The sequence below is a fragment of the Meriones unguiculatus genome, chromosome 3 (genome assembly GCF_030254825.1).
Source record: "Meriones unguiculatus strain TT.TT164.6M chromosome 3, Bangor_MerUng_6.1, whole genome shotgun sequence".
NCBI classification, from domain to species: Eukaryota; Metazoa; Chordata; class Mammalia; order Rodentia; family Muridae; genus Meriones; species Meriones unguiculatus.
This window is the reverse complement of record NC_083351.1, coordinates 168,274,371-168,291,514: the sequence shown is the minus strand read 5'-3', so window position 1 is coordinate 168,291,514 and position 17,144 is coordinate 168,274,371. Positions and strand designations below refer to the sequence as shown.

General features: G+C 40.4%; 1 protein-coding gene across 2 annotated transcripts in view; it reads right to left on the bottom strand.

The window, feature by feature from the left end:
• Nucleotides 1–15,359, bottom strand: part of Mrpl1 (mitochondrial ribosomal protein L1) — a 57,975-nt gene extending 42,616 nt beyond the window's left edge. Inside the window, exons 1-4 of one of the 2 annotated variants that reach the window (XM_060380976.1) lie at nucleotides 15,221–15,359; nucleotides 15,056–15,136; nucleotides 9,887–10,001; nucleotides 4,187–4,321 (exon numbers count right to left, since the gene is read on the bottom strand). In XM_060380976.1, coding sequence (XP_060236959.1) covers nucleotides 4,187–4,321; nucleotides 9,887–10,001; nucleotides 15,056–15,086 — 281 coding nt within the window. In that variant the 5' untranslated portion in view covers nucleotides 15,087–15,136; nucleotides 15,221–15,359. The remainder of the gene's footprint in view (nucleotides 1–4,186; nucleotides 4,322–9,886; nucleotides 10,002–15,055; nucleotides 15,137–15,220) is intronic. The other variant, XM_021649215.2, reaches the window with a different exon arrangement.
• Between the last annotated feature and the right edge of the window lie 1,785 nt (nucleotides 15,360–17,144).

Here is a 17,144-nt window from a genome sequence, read left to right as displayed (position 1 = left end):
AATGACTTCATTTACACAACAGAAGATGGGGAGAAAATCAGTAAAGTGCCTTTTGCACAAGCATGGGGACCAGAGTTCAGTCCCCAGAACACATATTAACAAGCCAGGTGTGGTGCCCAGCTGTTCTAATCCTGATGCTAAGGAAGCAGAGACCAGAGGATCCCTGAAGCTCACTGGCTAGCCAGCCTAGCCAATCAGTTCACTCTAATCAGGGCCTGTTCAGGGACCAATGAGAATTCCGTCTCAAAAATAAAAATGGATGTCTCCTGAAGTTCAGAATGACACCTAATAGTGATCTATTACCTACACGCATACAAACATGATCACACACAAGTTAAAATAAGTAGAATAAAACTCCCATTAGCTTCATAAACTATGCAAAAATGGATAGTTTCCACTGTTCCACTGGCCAACATTTACTGACTCTGAAACTAATGGAGTAAAACAGAGAGCAGGAAGCTGAAAAATAGGGTTGGAAACTCCAGGTCACAATGAGCCTGTTTTAGAGGCAAAGAGAAGTCAGAGAGCAAGAATGATGTGAATGTTAAGTTGTAGAGTGTCCCAGCTACAACAGAAGAGTCAGCTCTGAAGGAAACGAGAGGAGAAGCAAGGTGTATTCCCTCTCTCACTTTCTTCTTACAGGGGCAGGGAGGTTGTCTGAATAAATAACAATAAGGCTGAAAAGATGACAGAATAGAAAAATGTTTACAAGGTAAACACAAAAGAGAGGAAACAGAGAGAAGAGTCTAAAATACCTCTTGCAGTTTTGGCTTGAGGAACCAGGTGTGGAAGGAGTAGTATATCATTAACTAGCCAGGAGGAAAAGAGCAAGATAGTTCTCTGGAGAAGCAGGTAGTCAAAGGGATGAAAGTGACCAAGGAACAGAATGCCTTCCCCAGTCCACTGACTTGACCATGTGACTAGTTTAGGCTGACAGAATAAAGAAGTGACCAAAAAATAAAAAAATAAAATAAAATAAAAAATAAAGAATAAAGAAGTGGCAGTTTTCCTGCTCTAAGTTTACCTAGAAGAGGCTTTGGGGGTTGGGGATTTGGCTCAGTGGTAGAGCCCTGGGTTCGGTCCTTAGCTCTGAAAAAAAAAAAAAAAAAAAAAAAAAAAGACAAAAATAACAAAAAGACAAAAATAACAAACAAACAAAAAAGAAAAACAAGGTAACTAGAAGAGGTTTTGTATGTTTCCACATTAATGTATTTATTTGTCATTATTCATAAAAACAACCCAAACTAAGAGCATGAGAGACACATGGATCAGAGCCGGCCCCACAGGGCCCCAGGCTAGGTTAGATGATGCTCAGCTAACCTGCAAACTTGGCAGCAGAGCAAGCCTGGGTCATCAGACACCCAGCCTCAGCCAGCTCACCCACAAATGTGTATGCAGTACTGAGTAGTTGTGGGGAGGTTTGCTGCATGCAAAAACTAATGCTTATAAAACGCCTAAGAAATAAGGGAACTGCAGATAAGAGTTTAAAGTTAAGAAAACAAAAACTAGAGGTAATATAATTTTTCAACATTTACTAAAATCATAAAAGTCTTAAATTAGTACAACACTATCTTAGAAAGATATTTGGGTTCTGCAGTAGACAGAATAGGAGCCACTTATGTGACTTGTGTGTCAGATGTCCCCTACAGGCTCATGTGTTTGAATACTTGGTCCCCAGCTAGTGGCCCTGCTTGAGAACACTGGGGAGCCTTTCTGAGATGGGACCCAGCTGGATTAAGTGACTCCCAGAGACAGGTCTTGAGGTTTATCACTCAGCCCTGCTTCCTGTTCTCTCCAGGCTTTGTAATCAATCCAGATGTGAGCAAGCAACCACATGCTCCTCCCCCACAGTCAAAGGTTGCTCCTCTCACCAGGCCTCCCTACCAAGCTGCACTGTACCCTCAAACCATGAGCCAAAAGAAACCTCCCCACCCCACCCACACCCTTATGCTGCCTTTTGTAAGATATTTTGTAACTGAAATGAGAAAAATAATTAATATATCCCAAAAGACAAACATGTCATGATATGTGACAAAGAGAACTTGCATGTGACCTATAGTGAAAGACCTTGAAAATGGAGAGATTATCCTAGATTATCAATGTGTGTCCAATCACAGAAGCCCTTCAAAATGAGAACTATCCCCCTTTCCCAATTAGATCAGATGGCCCTGAGAACCTGACGGCAAGCCCAGCAAGGGTGGGATACAAGCTGCCAGTGCTCTGAGATAGCGGCGAGCCACACAGGTCAGGAACATGATTAAGAAGGAAACAGATTCTCCTTACAGTGACAGAAAACAACCACCAGCACCCTCATCATAGCCAATGTGCTCCATATCAGACTCTGAATCTAGAGAACCATAACACAGAAAAGTGTGTTGTTTTAAGCCTCAAGGTTTGTGCTAGTCTGTTTGGTAGTAAAACATAAAGCCTCATAAACCATATGTGAAAGAAATAACAGTAATATTTTAAAGTATCAAAACCAATCTAATATAAAATTTCAATCTTGTTCTTAGCACTCGATAAATGCTGTTATCACCACTAATAATAGTATCCTCCCTACTAATAAGCAGCTGAGCACACTAGCAAATAATGATAATCTTCATTTAAATGGTGCAGGCATCCTTTCAGACTGCTGACAGCAAGTTTAAGCAAGTGCCCAAGTGGAAGGATGTGCTATGTCTCATAGTGCTCCTGGTGCCTACTAAATTCTTAAACCTCCCAAACTGAAGAAAACATACTTTAATCATATTTACTAGTAAGTAACAAAGCCAACAAAAGATCAGAGAGCCTGTTTAGAAAGAAAGTGCTCTATTTCGCTATGGTTATCAAATAAAACCTCGATTTCACAGCTAAATTTTCTATTTTTAATAAGCAATTAATATAAAATATCTAGTGAATTCTTCTTGTGTAATCATAAATATCTGTGAAGCCCAAAAAGTCTGATAAATGAGGTTCTGATGGTTAAAAAGCAATGGTTGGACCTTAACTTCATCAAATATTTGAGCTGTTCCATAAAAACAGGAAACTGCCACTGTAGTATATAATCACAGCCCTTGAGGGGAGAGACAAGGGAAGATCAAAGCCAACCTAAGCTACACAGCCAGGTCCAGTTCAGCCTGAGCCACACAATATGACCACATCTCATTTGTTCTGGGGGTAAAAGGACTTGGTCACCCAAGGTCTTGAGTTTCATCTGTACCACAACAAAAGGGAGGTGTGTTGAGAAAATTCATTAATTAAAAAAAGTAAAACTGCAATTAAACACATTCCTTCAATAATATGGTACAAACTAACCTCACAAACCAACTGCTTTGTTTCCACAGCCCTCCAAAGGCCATGTGTCTTTACGCAAAAGGGTCACATTAAGAAGAATTTTGTTATAAAAAATAAAAAAAAAAAAGAATGAACATAGAAAAAGAGGTTTGTTGTTTGTGCAATTAGGTAAGACCATCAGAAGAGCTTAAGAGCTGTGATTTTCAGATCAATATAAATCCTACTGGAAAGGTTTGGGTGAGGGGGAGGGAGAAGACACCTGGCAGGCTGCACCAAGAAAACAGAATTATCTGTAGTTACCTGGGTAACTAAACCACACAGATTAAATGGGTAACAAGAGACTGTATTCAGTTAATAACTTTCACCCTGCCACATCTGTCCTCTAACTACAAAAACATAGTCAGATCCAACAAAACAAGACAAAAAAAAAAAAAAAAAAAACCAAAACAAACAAAAAAAAACAGTGCTATAATGAAGTTCACTTTAGAACTTGAAAATCTGTGACCCTAAGAGATCAATGCAAGTATTTCAAAAGCAAAAGGATCTTTTACATTGAGGTAAGTTTTTTTTGTTTTGTTAAAACTAAGCTGAGCTAAATAATAATGCTTAAAGCTAATATGAGATAAATTCATTAACATCTCTGAGAGTGATTTATTCATTGTTTTTTTAAACTAAATGCAGTCCTGCTACACTTAAAATGCAAAAGCTGGAAGAGCACTAGCAAAGAGAAAGAGGGGTGATGAAAAACTTCCAACTTTTCTGGATCCCACCACAGAGCAACCCAGTGGCCTAAATCTGCCCCCTCATACTCTCATGTTGCCACAGTGACAGAATCTGAGATAAAGGCAAGCAGTTAGGAAAGACCTGAGAGGCTAGTCAGTGTGTCAAGTGTAAGTCCTCTGGAATTGCACACCTGGAGTTAGTTCCTTCACAGGCCTTGCCACACACCTCCACCAGGTGCTTCCAGGGAAGATTATAGCAGGCTGGAGACCAGAGAGCCTCCGTAGTTCTTGCAGGCAGGAAGACAAGGCCGAGGCAAACACTGTTTCTGGTAGAGAGGAAGAGAACTATCACTAAAGTGTCTACCTCTAGAGTCAAGGCAGGAGACAGTAGGCCCAGACTATTCAGAGGGAGGACAGGAACTTCCCCACAGCCTGCAGTAGATAGAGACACAGAGAAAAGTCAAGTGTGTGCAAAGGCCTCTCGGCAGAGCCCAACTTCAAGGAGCCTACCTAAGCCTAACTTGGGAATCTAGACTGCAGAGACTGCTTCCTGCCACCCATCTCCAGCCAGGCAAGCACTGAGTAATAAGCAACAATAACCTACTGCCAGGGGAGGGCAAGCCCCTGCTGAGCTGCAGCTGCACAGCAGGAAACAGCACCAAGAAAAACCCAGAAACCCAACCCCATACTAAGCACAAAGTAACTGCACAGATATTTTGGCTGGTGGTAACCATGGAAACCACAAAACCAAAACCTAGCTCAGCCCTTGACTACACTGGTTCAACACGACACATAAAAGACAACCTATTTGCTGTGTAAAATCTATTTACTTCAGTCCTAACTATTCTACACAGAACATTTCAGTATTTAATTAATAATAATAATAACAATAATAATAATAATAATATACAAGAAGCAGCAAGAAAAAGAACCCCATTGTCAAGAGAGAAACAGAACCAGACTCAGATGTGCGAGTGTCAGAAGAGAAGAAGGAGGAGGAGGAGAAAGAGAAGAAGGAGGAGGAAGAGAAGCAGCAGCAGCAGCAGCAGCAGCAGCAGCAGCAGCAGGATCTGCTACAGGAGACAGAAGATATACGCTTGCACATCAGTAGGGTGCAGGGGTTCGGAACGACAGAGCAGTGCATGCGATTTCAAGCACAGTAATTCCAGTGCATGCATAAAGCAGAAGCAAGCAATCCTCTGTGAACTCAAGGCCAGCCTGGTCTATATAGCATGTTCTAGACCACCTAGGACTACTTAGACAGACCCTGTCTCAAACCAAACCAAATCAAGAAACTACAAAGGGGGGGGGGTTGGAGATGGAAACAGGAAGGATTAGGTTGGGGAGGACAGAGGAGAGTACCAGGAGAGACAACTGGAATCAGGGTCATCTCTAGGACAAGCTAAAAACCAAAGGCAATGAAAACTCCCAGGAATTGATGAGGGTGACTCTAGCTAGGACTCCTTGCAATGGGGATACAGAGCCTGAAATGGCCATTTCCTGTAACCAGGTAAAACTTCCAGTGGAGGAATTGGGACACCAATCCAGCCACAAAACCTTCAGTCTACAATTTGTCCTGCTGGGGGTAAAGGTGACACAGAAATGGTGGGAGTGGCCAGCCAATGACTGGTCCAGATTGTTATCTAACCCAATTGTCATCAGAGAGGCTTCAACAAGCAACTGATGGAAACAGATAAACAACAGGCAGAGCCTGGGGAATCACAAAGAAGAGAGGTAAGAAGGATTACAGGAGCCACAGGAGTCAAGGACACAAGAAAACCCAGAATCAACTAAACTGGGCTCATAGGGCTCACAGAGACTGAACCACCAACCAGGGAGCCAACACGCGGCTGACCTAGGCCCTTTGCACATATTTTACATGGGAAGCTGGCCCTTTACTGAAAAGAAACAGGAGTGGATTTGGTGGAAGGGGCCCCTGGAAGTGGAGGAGAAAAGGGAAACTGGTTGGGAAGTAAAATAATAAAATTAAAATAAAAAATATGGAAAAGCTGGGTGGGTGGCACACACCTTTAATCCCAGTACTCAGGAAGGCAGAGGCAGAAGCAGACTGGGGATTTGAGAGTTCAAGGCCAGTCTGGTGGTCTACAAAGGGAGTCCAGGACAGTCAAGGCTACCCAGGGAAACCCTATCTTGAAAAAACAAAAAACATAAAGACAAAGAGAAGAACCACAATGGCTCAGATCTTGACTCCATGAACTATTTTTAGGAGATGCTGATGTCAATGCATCAGAATTAAAAATAAAGATTACAACTAAAATTATGAACACATCTCATCAAGTTACTAAATATGACAAATTTTTATAACTTCCTAGGCATATTTCCTATGCCTAGGACAGTAAAAAAGCATCAAAGTGTATACAGTAAAACTTGGGGATGACATATAATAAGAATTTTCTAGAGGACAAATGAGAATGTCTTAAAATGTTCTTAAAATAATAAGCCTAATAAATAAATATTTCCACCTAGCAGAAATAAAACAGCCTCATAGAAGAATAAGCAAAGATGTAAACAAGAAATAAAGAAACCCAAAAATTGGTAACTTCTACTATGGAAAACTGGGCATTTTCCATTCATTACTGGGTAGGACATAAATTGGTACAACCTGTACTACTCCAACTTTTCCATAAAGTCAGAATACAAGCAGCACCATTCACACCCAAAGGAGTGTGCAGGGTCCCAGCACAGTGACAGAGCAGTTGCCTAGCTTGTGTAAGGCCAGGGATTCCATCTCCAGCACCAACAGGAAGAGCAGCATTGCTAAGCTCCTTGTCTGTCACACCCAAAGAAAGCCTCCTTTCTAATTACTTTTGCTAGTTCTGTATGCATCCATATTAAGCCATATTAAAAACTATTAAGTTAGCTGGGCACACACCTTTAATTCTAGCACTCAGGAAAGCAGAGGCAGGCAGATCTCTGTGAGTTCCAGGGTAGCCTGGTCTACAAAGTGAGTATAAGAGAGCCAAGGCTACACAAAGAAACCCTGTCTCAAAAACAAAATAACAACAACAAAACTATTAAGTTATAGTTATGTTCCTATCATTTGCCTCCATGCCTTGGCAACACTGACACAGTTTTTCCTAATTCTCCTGCAAAACTTTAACTTTCAAGATGCAGCTCAAACACTTCTTGCTCTATTGTCCCTCAGATAGAATTTAACTTCCACCAGCAATTTTATCATACTTGTGCCATTCCTCTAATGATAGACATTACATTAAAGGGATGATATATCACAGATCTATGTTAGTTTATGATATATTAAGAAGTCCTACTCATCAACAACAAAACCCATGAACAAAAAAGTGCTCAGTTAAAGAAAGCATAGAAATGGCTCTTAAACATGTTAAAAATAACAATTCCATTTATTACCTATGAAAAGATAGTGGAGTTGACTATGCTAAACATAAAGAAATACATTCTAATAACACTTGCTAGTAAAATTGACAAGTTGTTTCTTTCCTGTTTTCCTTTTGGCACTAGGGACTGAATGCAGGACCTTCCACATGCTAGACAAGTGCGCTAGCCAATACAAACTAATATAGTAACTGTGGGTAACCGGATCAAAATTGTAAATATGTATAGCTTCTGACCCAAGAATTCTACTTCTCCGAGGTTATACTTCAAATGCTTCCACTGTGTATGACAAGATACATGATTATTTACTATGGGGTCATTTATGTTAATGGAATATTAGAATATTATCTAGATTATAGTACATTTACACAGCTAAATATTAGAGCTAGACAGCGCCATACCAACAACACAGATGCTTGCTTTACGTACCACCCCTTACAAACAACAAGAAACACTAGTTATAAAAGCATATACTGTTACAACTGAATGATAAAGAACAGCTGCAGGGGCCAGGCAGTGGTGATGCATGTCTGTAATCCTAGCACCCGAGAGGCAGAGAGAGGCAGGCAGATCTCTGTGAGTTCGAGGCCAGCCTGTTCTATTAAACAAGTCACCTACTTCTCACCATCTAACCTTCACATATTTCTAACTGCTTATCGTTTTAACTCATTTAAAAGAATTACTTTTAAAGACAAAAAGCAACTGTTTGTGTTTCTTCCAATTCATTTTAAAATGCTCAAGGGCAGAACAACAAAACAGCTTGCCCATCTTCATAGCACCAGCACCTTGCGCAGTGCCTGATGTATAGAGGACAGAGACTACACCGGCTAAGTTTATAAAAGTAAGAAGATGCTAAATAGTTAGAATTTACAAATTCCCCCTAAAGTGTCCTACACTTCAGTTTTCATTTTGGATATCCTATAATCTGAGGGTTGTACGCTCTGACTCTGCAGCTTGAACTCTGATAGACTCTCCAACGCCACCAACTCTACTCTTTTAGGCTAGTCATAATGGATAACAGTTCTGAAGGCAGACAATAAGTCTTCCCTCCAACACACCCACGCTGCCTAACTTTGGGTTACACTGTAATGAGTTATTCCTGGATCATGCTGTTCATGAGTAATGAAATTTAGATTCCTAAGCACCCACATGAAATTTAATCTTTGGCCTTCAATTTCTCCATCTGAAAATGCTCATCATAGTATACATACTTCATAACTGTTACGAAGATTGAATGAACAATTACATGACATGTGCTCAATTATAATTGTTATATAGCAATAGCATTCTATAATTTTTAACTGTTAATGTTCTATAGCTCTTTGGTGTTTAATTATTACTTACTCCCTCAGCCATTTGTTTAAACTACAAAAATGGTGACATTAGGGAAAAAGACATTCAGAAAAAGATGATACTCTGTTTTACACTGCACTAATACCAATGTCCTTGGGAAAAATACCAATTACTGTTATGCCCAACAAACAGATGGCATAAGCCTTAAGTCCGAGAGCTCAGCCAACAATTCCTTTTCAGTCCCCTTCTCTCATTCCATTCAACAGCAGTAGCATCAACGGAGAACAACACTGAGTTCTAACTTCATACAAAACCAACCTTTAACAAATTTCATCCCTTTATATTTCCATGTTGCAATTCTACATAAAAATTGTAAATATATATGTATATGTATTTCTACATAACACAATGAACAATGAAAATCTGAAATCCCAATATCTAATTCTAGTACTGGAAATCTTTTAACATCTAACTATAAAGAACACCTTGGAGAAAAGGATGTAATTTAAAGAGTAGGAAAACAAAACAAAAGAAAACCAACACAGTTTCAGAACTAAACTCCTTGAGTTCAAATCCTTATTCTGATATGTACCGGTCTTCTGAGCTGGACTGGTTCTATAATCTCATTTTGATGGTTAATTTTAATTAACAACTGAACGAAACTGCGAAGAGTCTCAGTGAAGAGTCTGCTGGGTCGTATTGGCCTGTGCTCATCTGTGTGAGTCTCTTAGCCGGGTAAGTGCAGTGGGCAGACTCACCCATTTCATGGCTGGGCCCCGGACTGAATGAAAGGAACAGCAGATAAGCACAGGAAAGAAAACACACTCACTCTCTGCTCCAGACTGTGCATGTGACAGGCTAGGTTCCTACCGTCACATTGCCCTGCAATGATGGGCTGTAGATCGCAATTAGAATCCAAAGAAACACTTTCTTGGGGGTAACTTCGGCAGGATGTTTTACAGCAATGAGAAACAAAACTGAGAAATTATCGATACCTTGATTTTGTTCTCTTAAAATGAACATAATACAACAGCTTAAAATGACAGTGGTGGCTAATTAGCTCAAGATGTTCATAAGCTGCTATTATTAAATCTTCCCTTTCCTTCAGAACACTAAGATCAAAGGAGCACAGATAACAAACTTTCACAACTATGGATCTTTATAGAACTCTGTTTTTCAATCAGAACTTTTAACAGTAAATTAAGCAACTAAAAAAAAATACTTACTTTGTAGCAGCAGCAGCAAAATGTCTGTTGGGCAAGAGACTGCTTATTGAACAAGGGTAAAGAAGTGTCTGGTATGCCATCTTGGAAAGACTATGCCTTTGATGTTGTATCAAGGCTTGGAAGAAAAAACAAAATATTAACATTAATCAGATTCACACATTTTTACCTTCTAAAATCAGTAATATTTTGTGATTCTTAACCACCTTTAAAGGGGGCAATAATGGGGGCCGGGGATTTTTTTTTACATGGAATAATTGGGGCTTCCTCAAAAGTAAGAGAATCTGAGTTTGGATCTCCCCAGAAAAGCCGGGTGTACTGGCATATGACTACAGTCCCAGGGACAGTGGAGACAGGCAGATCCCTGGAAGCTTGTGGGGTAGCCTGAACTCCAGGGAAGTTCCAGGCCAATGGAAACTGTCTCAAACAAAGATGACAGGTGTATAAAGAACAACATAAGGCTGTCCCCTTACCTCTACACGTGCAGTGCCCACATGTCCCCATCCCCATATGAATGCAAGCACATACACATATACAAACATACAAAATATCTAACATAGGGATAGGGTGTAGTTCAGTGATAGAGCTCTTGGCCTAGCACAGGCAAGGCCCTGTGTTCCATAAGCAGCAGCACTAAAAAGAAAGACAGAGTACAAAAATCACACTTAGAGAAGCTAAAAGCAAGGTGAGGCATCTAATATCTAACAACTGTTTCCATTCACTTGTTTTGTTTGGGACAGGAGCTCACTGTAGATTAGCCTGAGCTGACACTCACTAAGTAGCCCAGGCTGGACTAAACCACAGGCAACGTGTGCCTAGAGGCATGAGCCATTGCGCCCTCATCTATTTTTACCTTAATCTAATTTAAGCTTAAAAGATTTTTTTTTATTAACAGGGAGTATATATATATACACCCCTAGATTTTTTAATAACTTCTACTTTATTTATTCATTTTTAACGATGATACATTTACAGAGTTGTCTGAGTTCTTTTAAAGCAGAAAAAAAAGTGAGAAATCTGCCCTACCAGATCAAGATTTGTCATAAAAAGGGGTGGAGAGGAGAGAAGGTAGTATAGAAGATGGGGGGAGGAGGGAAGAGCCAAGTATAATTGCATATGAATGGAAATATCTCAGTGAAACCCATTTCTTTGTATGCTGAAAAACAATAATTAAAAAAGACATTATAATGCTATAGTGCTTCCACATGTTGGTAGTGGTACAATATAGGAAGGTTAGTAAAACAAAAAATGGTGGCAATAACTCATCAAAGGCCCTACTACAGAGTGGAGAAATACCTACTCACAGGTGAATGGTGATACTTAAAAACCTTTCAGAATAGAGAAAAATGTTCTTATAGCCTTTTGGGGAGAAATGGTTTCACAAATAAGACCCAAAGGCACTAAATAAAAAATGGTTGAACTAAGTGTTAAAAAACTTCTGCTTGGGCTGGAGAGATGGCTCAGAGGTTACAAACACTGGCTGTTCTTCCAAGGGTACTGAGTTCAATTCCCAGGAACCATATGGTGACTCACAACCATCTATGAGAGATCTGCTGCTCTCTTCTAGCATGTAGACACACATGCAAGCAGAGCACTACATAAATAATAAAAATAAACAAGTCTTGTTAAAAACTACTGCTTATTGAATATACTTTTTAGAAATTAAAAATTGAAGCTGTGGAGATGGCTCATTATCAGTAAAGTGCTTGCCTTGCAAGCATGAGGACCTGTGTTCAACCTCCAACACACATGTAAAATGCTGGACATAGTGGCTCATCCATGTAATTTCATAAACAGAAGGCTGATCCCTGTGAATTGCTGGTTAGCCTGTCTAGACTAATCGACACAAAGCAGGTCCTAGTGAGAGACCCTGTTTTAAAAAACAAGATGGAAAACTCATGAGAAATAACACACTCCATGGGTACACACAAACACACTGCACAAAAAATACCCAGTGACAGAACCACTATTTAGAATCCCCTATAGTAGGAACCAGAGATTTACATTTTCAACAGTAATCAAACTGCTACAGACTGAGCAAAAGCAATTACAAAAGCCACTACATTAGACATTTCCCCATTAGACAAAGTGTGTCTGTCTGAGAGCACTCATTCAGTCAAAGTAGATCACCTCATTTGCTACCACAGACAAATAGTCCTCAGAGCTTCCTCAACTACTCAATATACTAGATTCATTCTTTAAAATCTCCTGTACCCCCAGACTTACGCAAGGAGATATAAACTATTCCATCTCTTCTGTCACTTCATTCTCTTTTAGTAGCTACTGAGAGGTTAGTGGTTGCAGGCATCAATCCTAAACTGTTTTCTTACCCAGCTGCTCTCTAGACTTCATCTTCTCTCAGAGATCTTATCACCAAGGTTTTGCCGACCCACATAAACACTGTAGAGCAGACCACCACCAAATTACTATGCTGGTCTCCAACTTGTTCCATCATCTACTTTCAATAATAACCAGGCGGATGTCTTACCCTGGCTCAGTGAACAAGGCAAATTGTCACTTGAGAACTCCATGAGTTATTTCTAACCCTATCTAGTGAGCCTCATCTAACTCAACTCTCCCACATGCTCACCCCATTTCAGATACTCTTAGCCTCTTTCAGTTACTGGAGCCATACGGTGAAATAGTGTAAGGAACAACAAAGCAAAGGAACTCTCACTGGAGGGGGCCTTCTCCTTCTCTTCCTCCTCTTCTTTTTCTCTTTCTCCTTCTTCTTCTCCTCCTTCTTGTTCCTCCTCCTCCTCTTGGCTGTCCTAGACTAGATTTGTGGACCAGGCTAGCCTTGAACTCACAAAGATCTGCCTGTCTCTGCCTCCCCAAGTGCTGGGATTAAAGACATGAGCCACTGGGCCCAGCTGGCATTTTGTTGTTGTTGTTTGTTTGTTTGTTTTGTTTTATAATTTATTTTATTTTATGTGCATCAGTGTGAAGGTATCAGATCCCCTGGAACTGGAATTATAGACATTTGTGAGCTGCCATGTGGGTGCTGAGAATTGAACCCAGGTCCTTTGGAAGAACAGTGTTCTTTACCACTGAGCCATCTCTCCAGCCCCTTGTTTCATTTTTTTAACTATCCATAATTCAGTCATTCAACATTAAATGTATCAATGAAATGTGCACTGAGCATGCTTTTAATTATTTAGGAAACATCAGTGAACACAACACAAAAATCCCTCTCCTTGTGGAGCTTGTGTTTCTGGTTAGTGGGGAGAGAAGAACAATAAATATAGAAAGAAGAACTGCAGGATAAAAGAAGGGGGAAAGTTGTTTGCATTTTTAAAGTAAAGATAGATTTCATACGAAAGGTAATTGGGGAAGACAGATAGTACACAGAGCTTTTGCCATGCAAGCATGAGTGGTAAAAAGTCGGATTCCTGGCACCCACATATATGCTAAATAAGCACAGTGCAACACCTCCCACCTCCAGGAGCTTCTCTGGATACAGTGGGAATCCACAAGCTCTAGGTCCAGTGACAAACTCTGCCTCAACAGACTAGACAACAATTGGCAGAAGAGGGCCAACTGCAACTCTGGCCTCCATGTGTACACACACACACACACACACACACACACAATGCACTCATACACATGTGAACACAAACACTATGTACACATACATAGGAAAAAATCTTATAGTGCATATGACACTGAATTCATATTAGCCATATTTAAAGTACTCAATAATGAGTAAACAAAACAGACAGTGTAGCTATAAGCTATTGGAAGAACTTGGGGAAAGCTTTCCAAGTTCTGAGCATAAGAGTAATATGATTAAGCTATTTCTGTAAATATTTAGTTTGTTTATGAGTATAAGAATGAACTGCAGGAAAGAGGTCCCAACTGCAGGTAAATATTTGATGGCTATTAAGATATAGACCTAACAGACGTAACAACAGATGAGGCTACTAAAGGAGTGAATTCACATTAAAAAACAAAACAAAACAAACAAACAAAAAAAAACATGTTGGATACAGATGAGATGAGAATGAAGAATGGGATGCTAGGACACTGGAAGGAAACAGAGTAGGGAGAAGATCACCAATCAATTAAAATGAAAAGGACGACAGGTGAAATAGTAAGAAAGTTAGTAAGTATCCTGGAAAGAAAGTGACCAAAAAAATAGCATCTTCAGACCTTTCTCTAACGTGATTTCTATCACACATGAGGGTAATACCCTCAATTTCTTTTCAGTAATAACATATTCTGGTTTGTTTACTTAGTCGTCATCAGGGTGTGTGGTGATCTCTTGTCACCCCTAACTTTTTAAGAACTATCCTAAATAAGGATGCTGATCTTGACAATGAACTTTCCTGACATCAGTTCAAAGAGAAAACGGAGGCAGCATTTGTTGGGAAGTTTGGAGCACTCCTAGGTGTATGGCTCACTAGTAGCCTGCTGGAGGTCCTAGATTCCACACCCAGCACCACAAAATAATTCACAAGCTTCAGCTCTTCCCTGTCATTTAATAGATGATTTTACTCCACACCAAATGGATAGGTTTCTTCCTTTTAAAGTGGAGTGTAGGCTGTTTCATCCACTTAAAGATCTGACTTAACTGGACAACGATACTTATGACCATAGTCCTCAAAAAATAAGAAGGCGTGGTACTAAAGGGGCTGTCATCCTAAGCGATTGGACTTGACTTGTTACTGAAAAAGAAACACTACAGAATTAGTCTTCAAATGATAATCATGGTTTTAGAGAACTTCTGTAAACGTAAGAACTGGAATCATCTTTTTTCATAAAGCAGCAGCAAACACTCCAAGATTCAGATTTAAACTCAGATGTAAACACTCCGTATACCACCTTTCCCTTATCATTAAGGACTCACTTATCACACTGAACCTGCTCCCTATCCCACACACAGGTCAGAATCCTGCCTTGTATTCCTCACCCCTAACTGAAAAAAGTGTCTAAGTATTTTCCCTCCCATTTCACCCTCAGAGTGACCTGCTTGTTCCAAGAGAGAAACCTTGCGTTAAGGGTAGCTTTTAAGTAGTGATGTCCCTCTGGGCTGTGGAGCCCAGAAGGAGCTTGGAGGCATTTCGAGTACCCTGAGATGACCTGTGCCTACAAGAATCTGCCGTGCACTCCGCTGCAACAAGAGAGTGAGCTCTAGATTTGCTTTCCAGGCAAGAACACTGCCGGTCTTACCTCTCCTGAGACATCTTACGGCAGCCGCCATGTTGACTGTCCCGGATTGTGTTGATGAAATTGGTCCCTCGGTTCAACTGCCTGGGAAAGAGAAAAAGGTTCCGCTCGGAAGCCGGCAAAGGGGGAAGGTGTTGGTAGGAGAAGCGGAACAGGGCGGGGACCGACCTGGCTGAAGTGCCCTCGTGGCGGGGCTCCTGTCGGTTCCCTGGCCTGGGACTGCGTTTCCTGTGGTTCCGGTACAAAAGCTTATCAATCTTCAGGAAAAAATGGCTTTGTTGAAAACGCTGTAATTATTTATTTCTTTTTCCTTTTGATCCTGCAGGCGTACTCAGAACGATCATTTAAGTCGAGGGAACCAAGTTCTCTGCCTAAAGTCTTAAACCTTCGAGTATCCCCAGCTTCCTCCGCTACGTTTTCAAGCCTTGTTAAGACTTATTTCTTGAAATGTAAGAAAAATTTGCTCCAAGCTAGCACGTGCGAGCCCCTGAGTTCGATCCCCATGAGAGCAAAGAGAAAACAGAACCCGCCAAACTTCGCCACCACGCAAGGCGGGACAGGGGGTTTCAACACAACGCCAGACAAACGTTAATCTTTCATCAATCTGCTTTACGGTTTCCGGCTGCCGGGAGGCTGTGCAGTTAGGACTCAGCGAGCAGTACAGTGCTTGGCGTTTTGGAAACACGTCTACGGTTTTGTTTTGGCTCTTGGTGTTCGTTTGTTTTTACATCAACAATCAGTTGATCAGAGACCCATGCACGAGTTATTCTGACCGCTCGCTACCCCCGCCCCCCAAAAAGACTTATCCTTGATGTCACAGCTGCCTGTGGGTTTCTCTAAAACAAATCTGATCACGCATTAAAGCAATTCATTAAAATAAATCCCTCCAGTGACTGGCCATTTCCAGAGGCTCACTTATGTATGGCCTCTGCCTACCTGCTCAGCCAATAACCCTCCTAATGTGCATGCGCCTGTGTGTTTGTGTGTGTGTGTGTGTGTCTCACATGGAAGGAGGGAGGGAGAAAGGTATGGGGGAAGGAGAAACCACACACTTCTTATTTCTGTGACATTGTTCTGTGGCTTCTGTTTGAATTATCATGTACTACCACAGTGACTAATTTTTTGTTGTTGTTGTTAAGATTTAAATTCAGACTTCATACATTGCTGGCAGTCTCTTTCCATGCTTCCAGAAATGAGTTATGGCCACTTCTTCCTGGTTTTGTATAATAAACAGGAGTTCTAGCTGTTTATTTAAAACAGTTCTGAGGCCAATTTTATAAATAATACAATTAACCAAAACAAATTGAACAATTTGATGGGTTTTAGAGCTTTCAGAGTTGTGCAACTACCATGATGTATCTGTCTTTCCCACCACGTTTAGCTCTTCATGGGCAGCAGCAATCATATCATTCATTTTTTTAACCCTTGCACGTACTACACACAGCAGCAGGCACGAACGAAGATCTGCAGTATATGTTTGTTGAAAAAAAAATGAATATATGCACACATGAATTAGTGACTTGCTAAGAATATTGAGCCTGCAAGACTACTTGGTTTCATGAAGCTATCCACAGACAATGGACTGGATCAAAGCTAGAATTTCCCAAAAGCTTTATTTTATATGTATATGTAGTATACATATAAATGAAGAATAAGATTCTTACTGACCTTTCTTGTTAACGTCTAAGCATTTACTCCAAAAGCTTTGTGACTGTTAAAAACATAAATAACTAAAAACAAAAACCTAGAAGAACTTGAATCTACTTTTATAACTTTCTTCTGGCTTGTCCTCTTTTCTTTCTATGCTCTTTTTTTTTTTTTTAACACAAAGGTGAGCAACTGCTATGTATCAAGTGCTGTACTTATATGCATAGATGAGGGAAGGGGGAAGTGGCAGTCATCTCATGATACTTAAAGATAATTCAATATAGGCAAGTTTACCTATTTCTGTCCCTTAAATTCATCTCCACAGCTGGACTCAGTTGGCTCTCACCTGGAAATGCCTACCATGAGAACATACCCATTCAATCAAGATTCACAATAAAATGTAGTGTGCTTACAACAGTATTATTATTAAAACATGCCTTCTTTA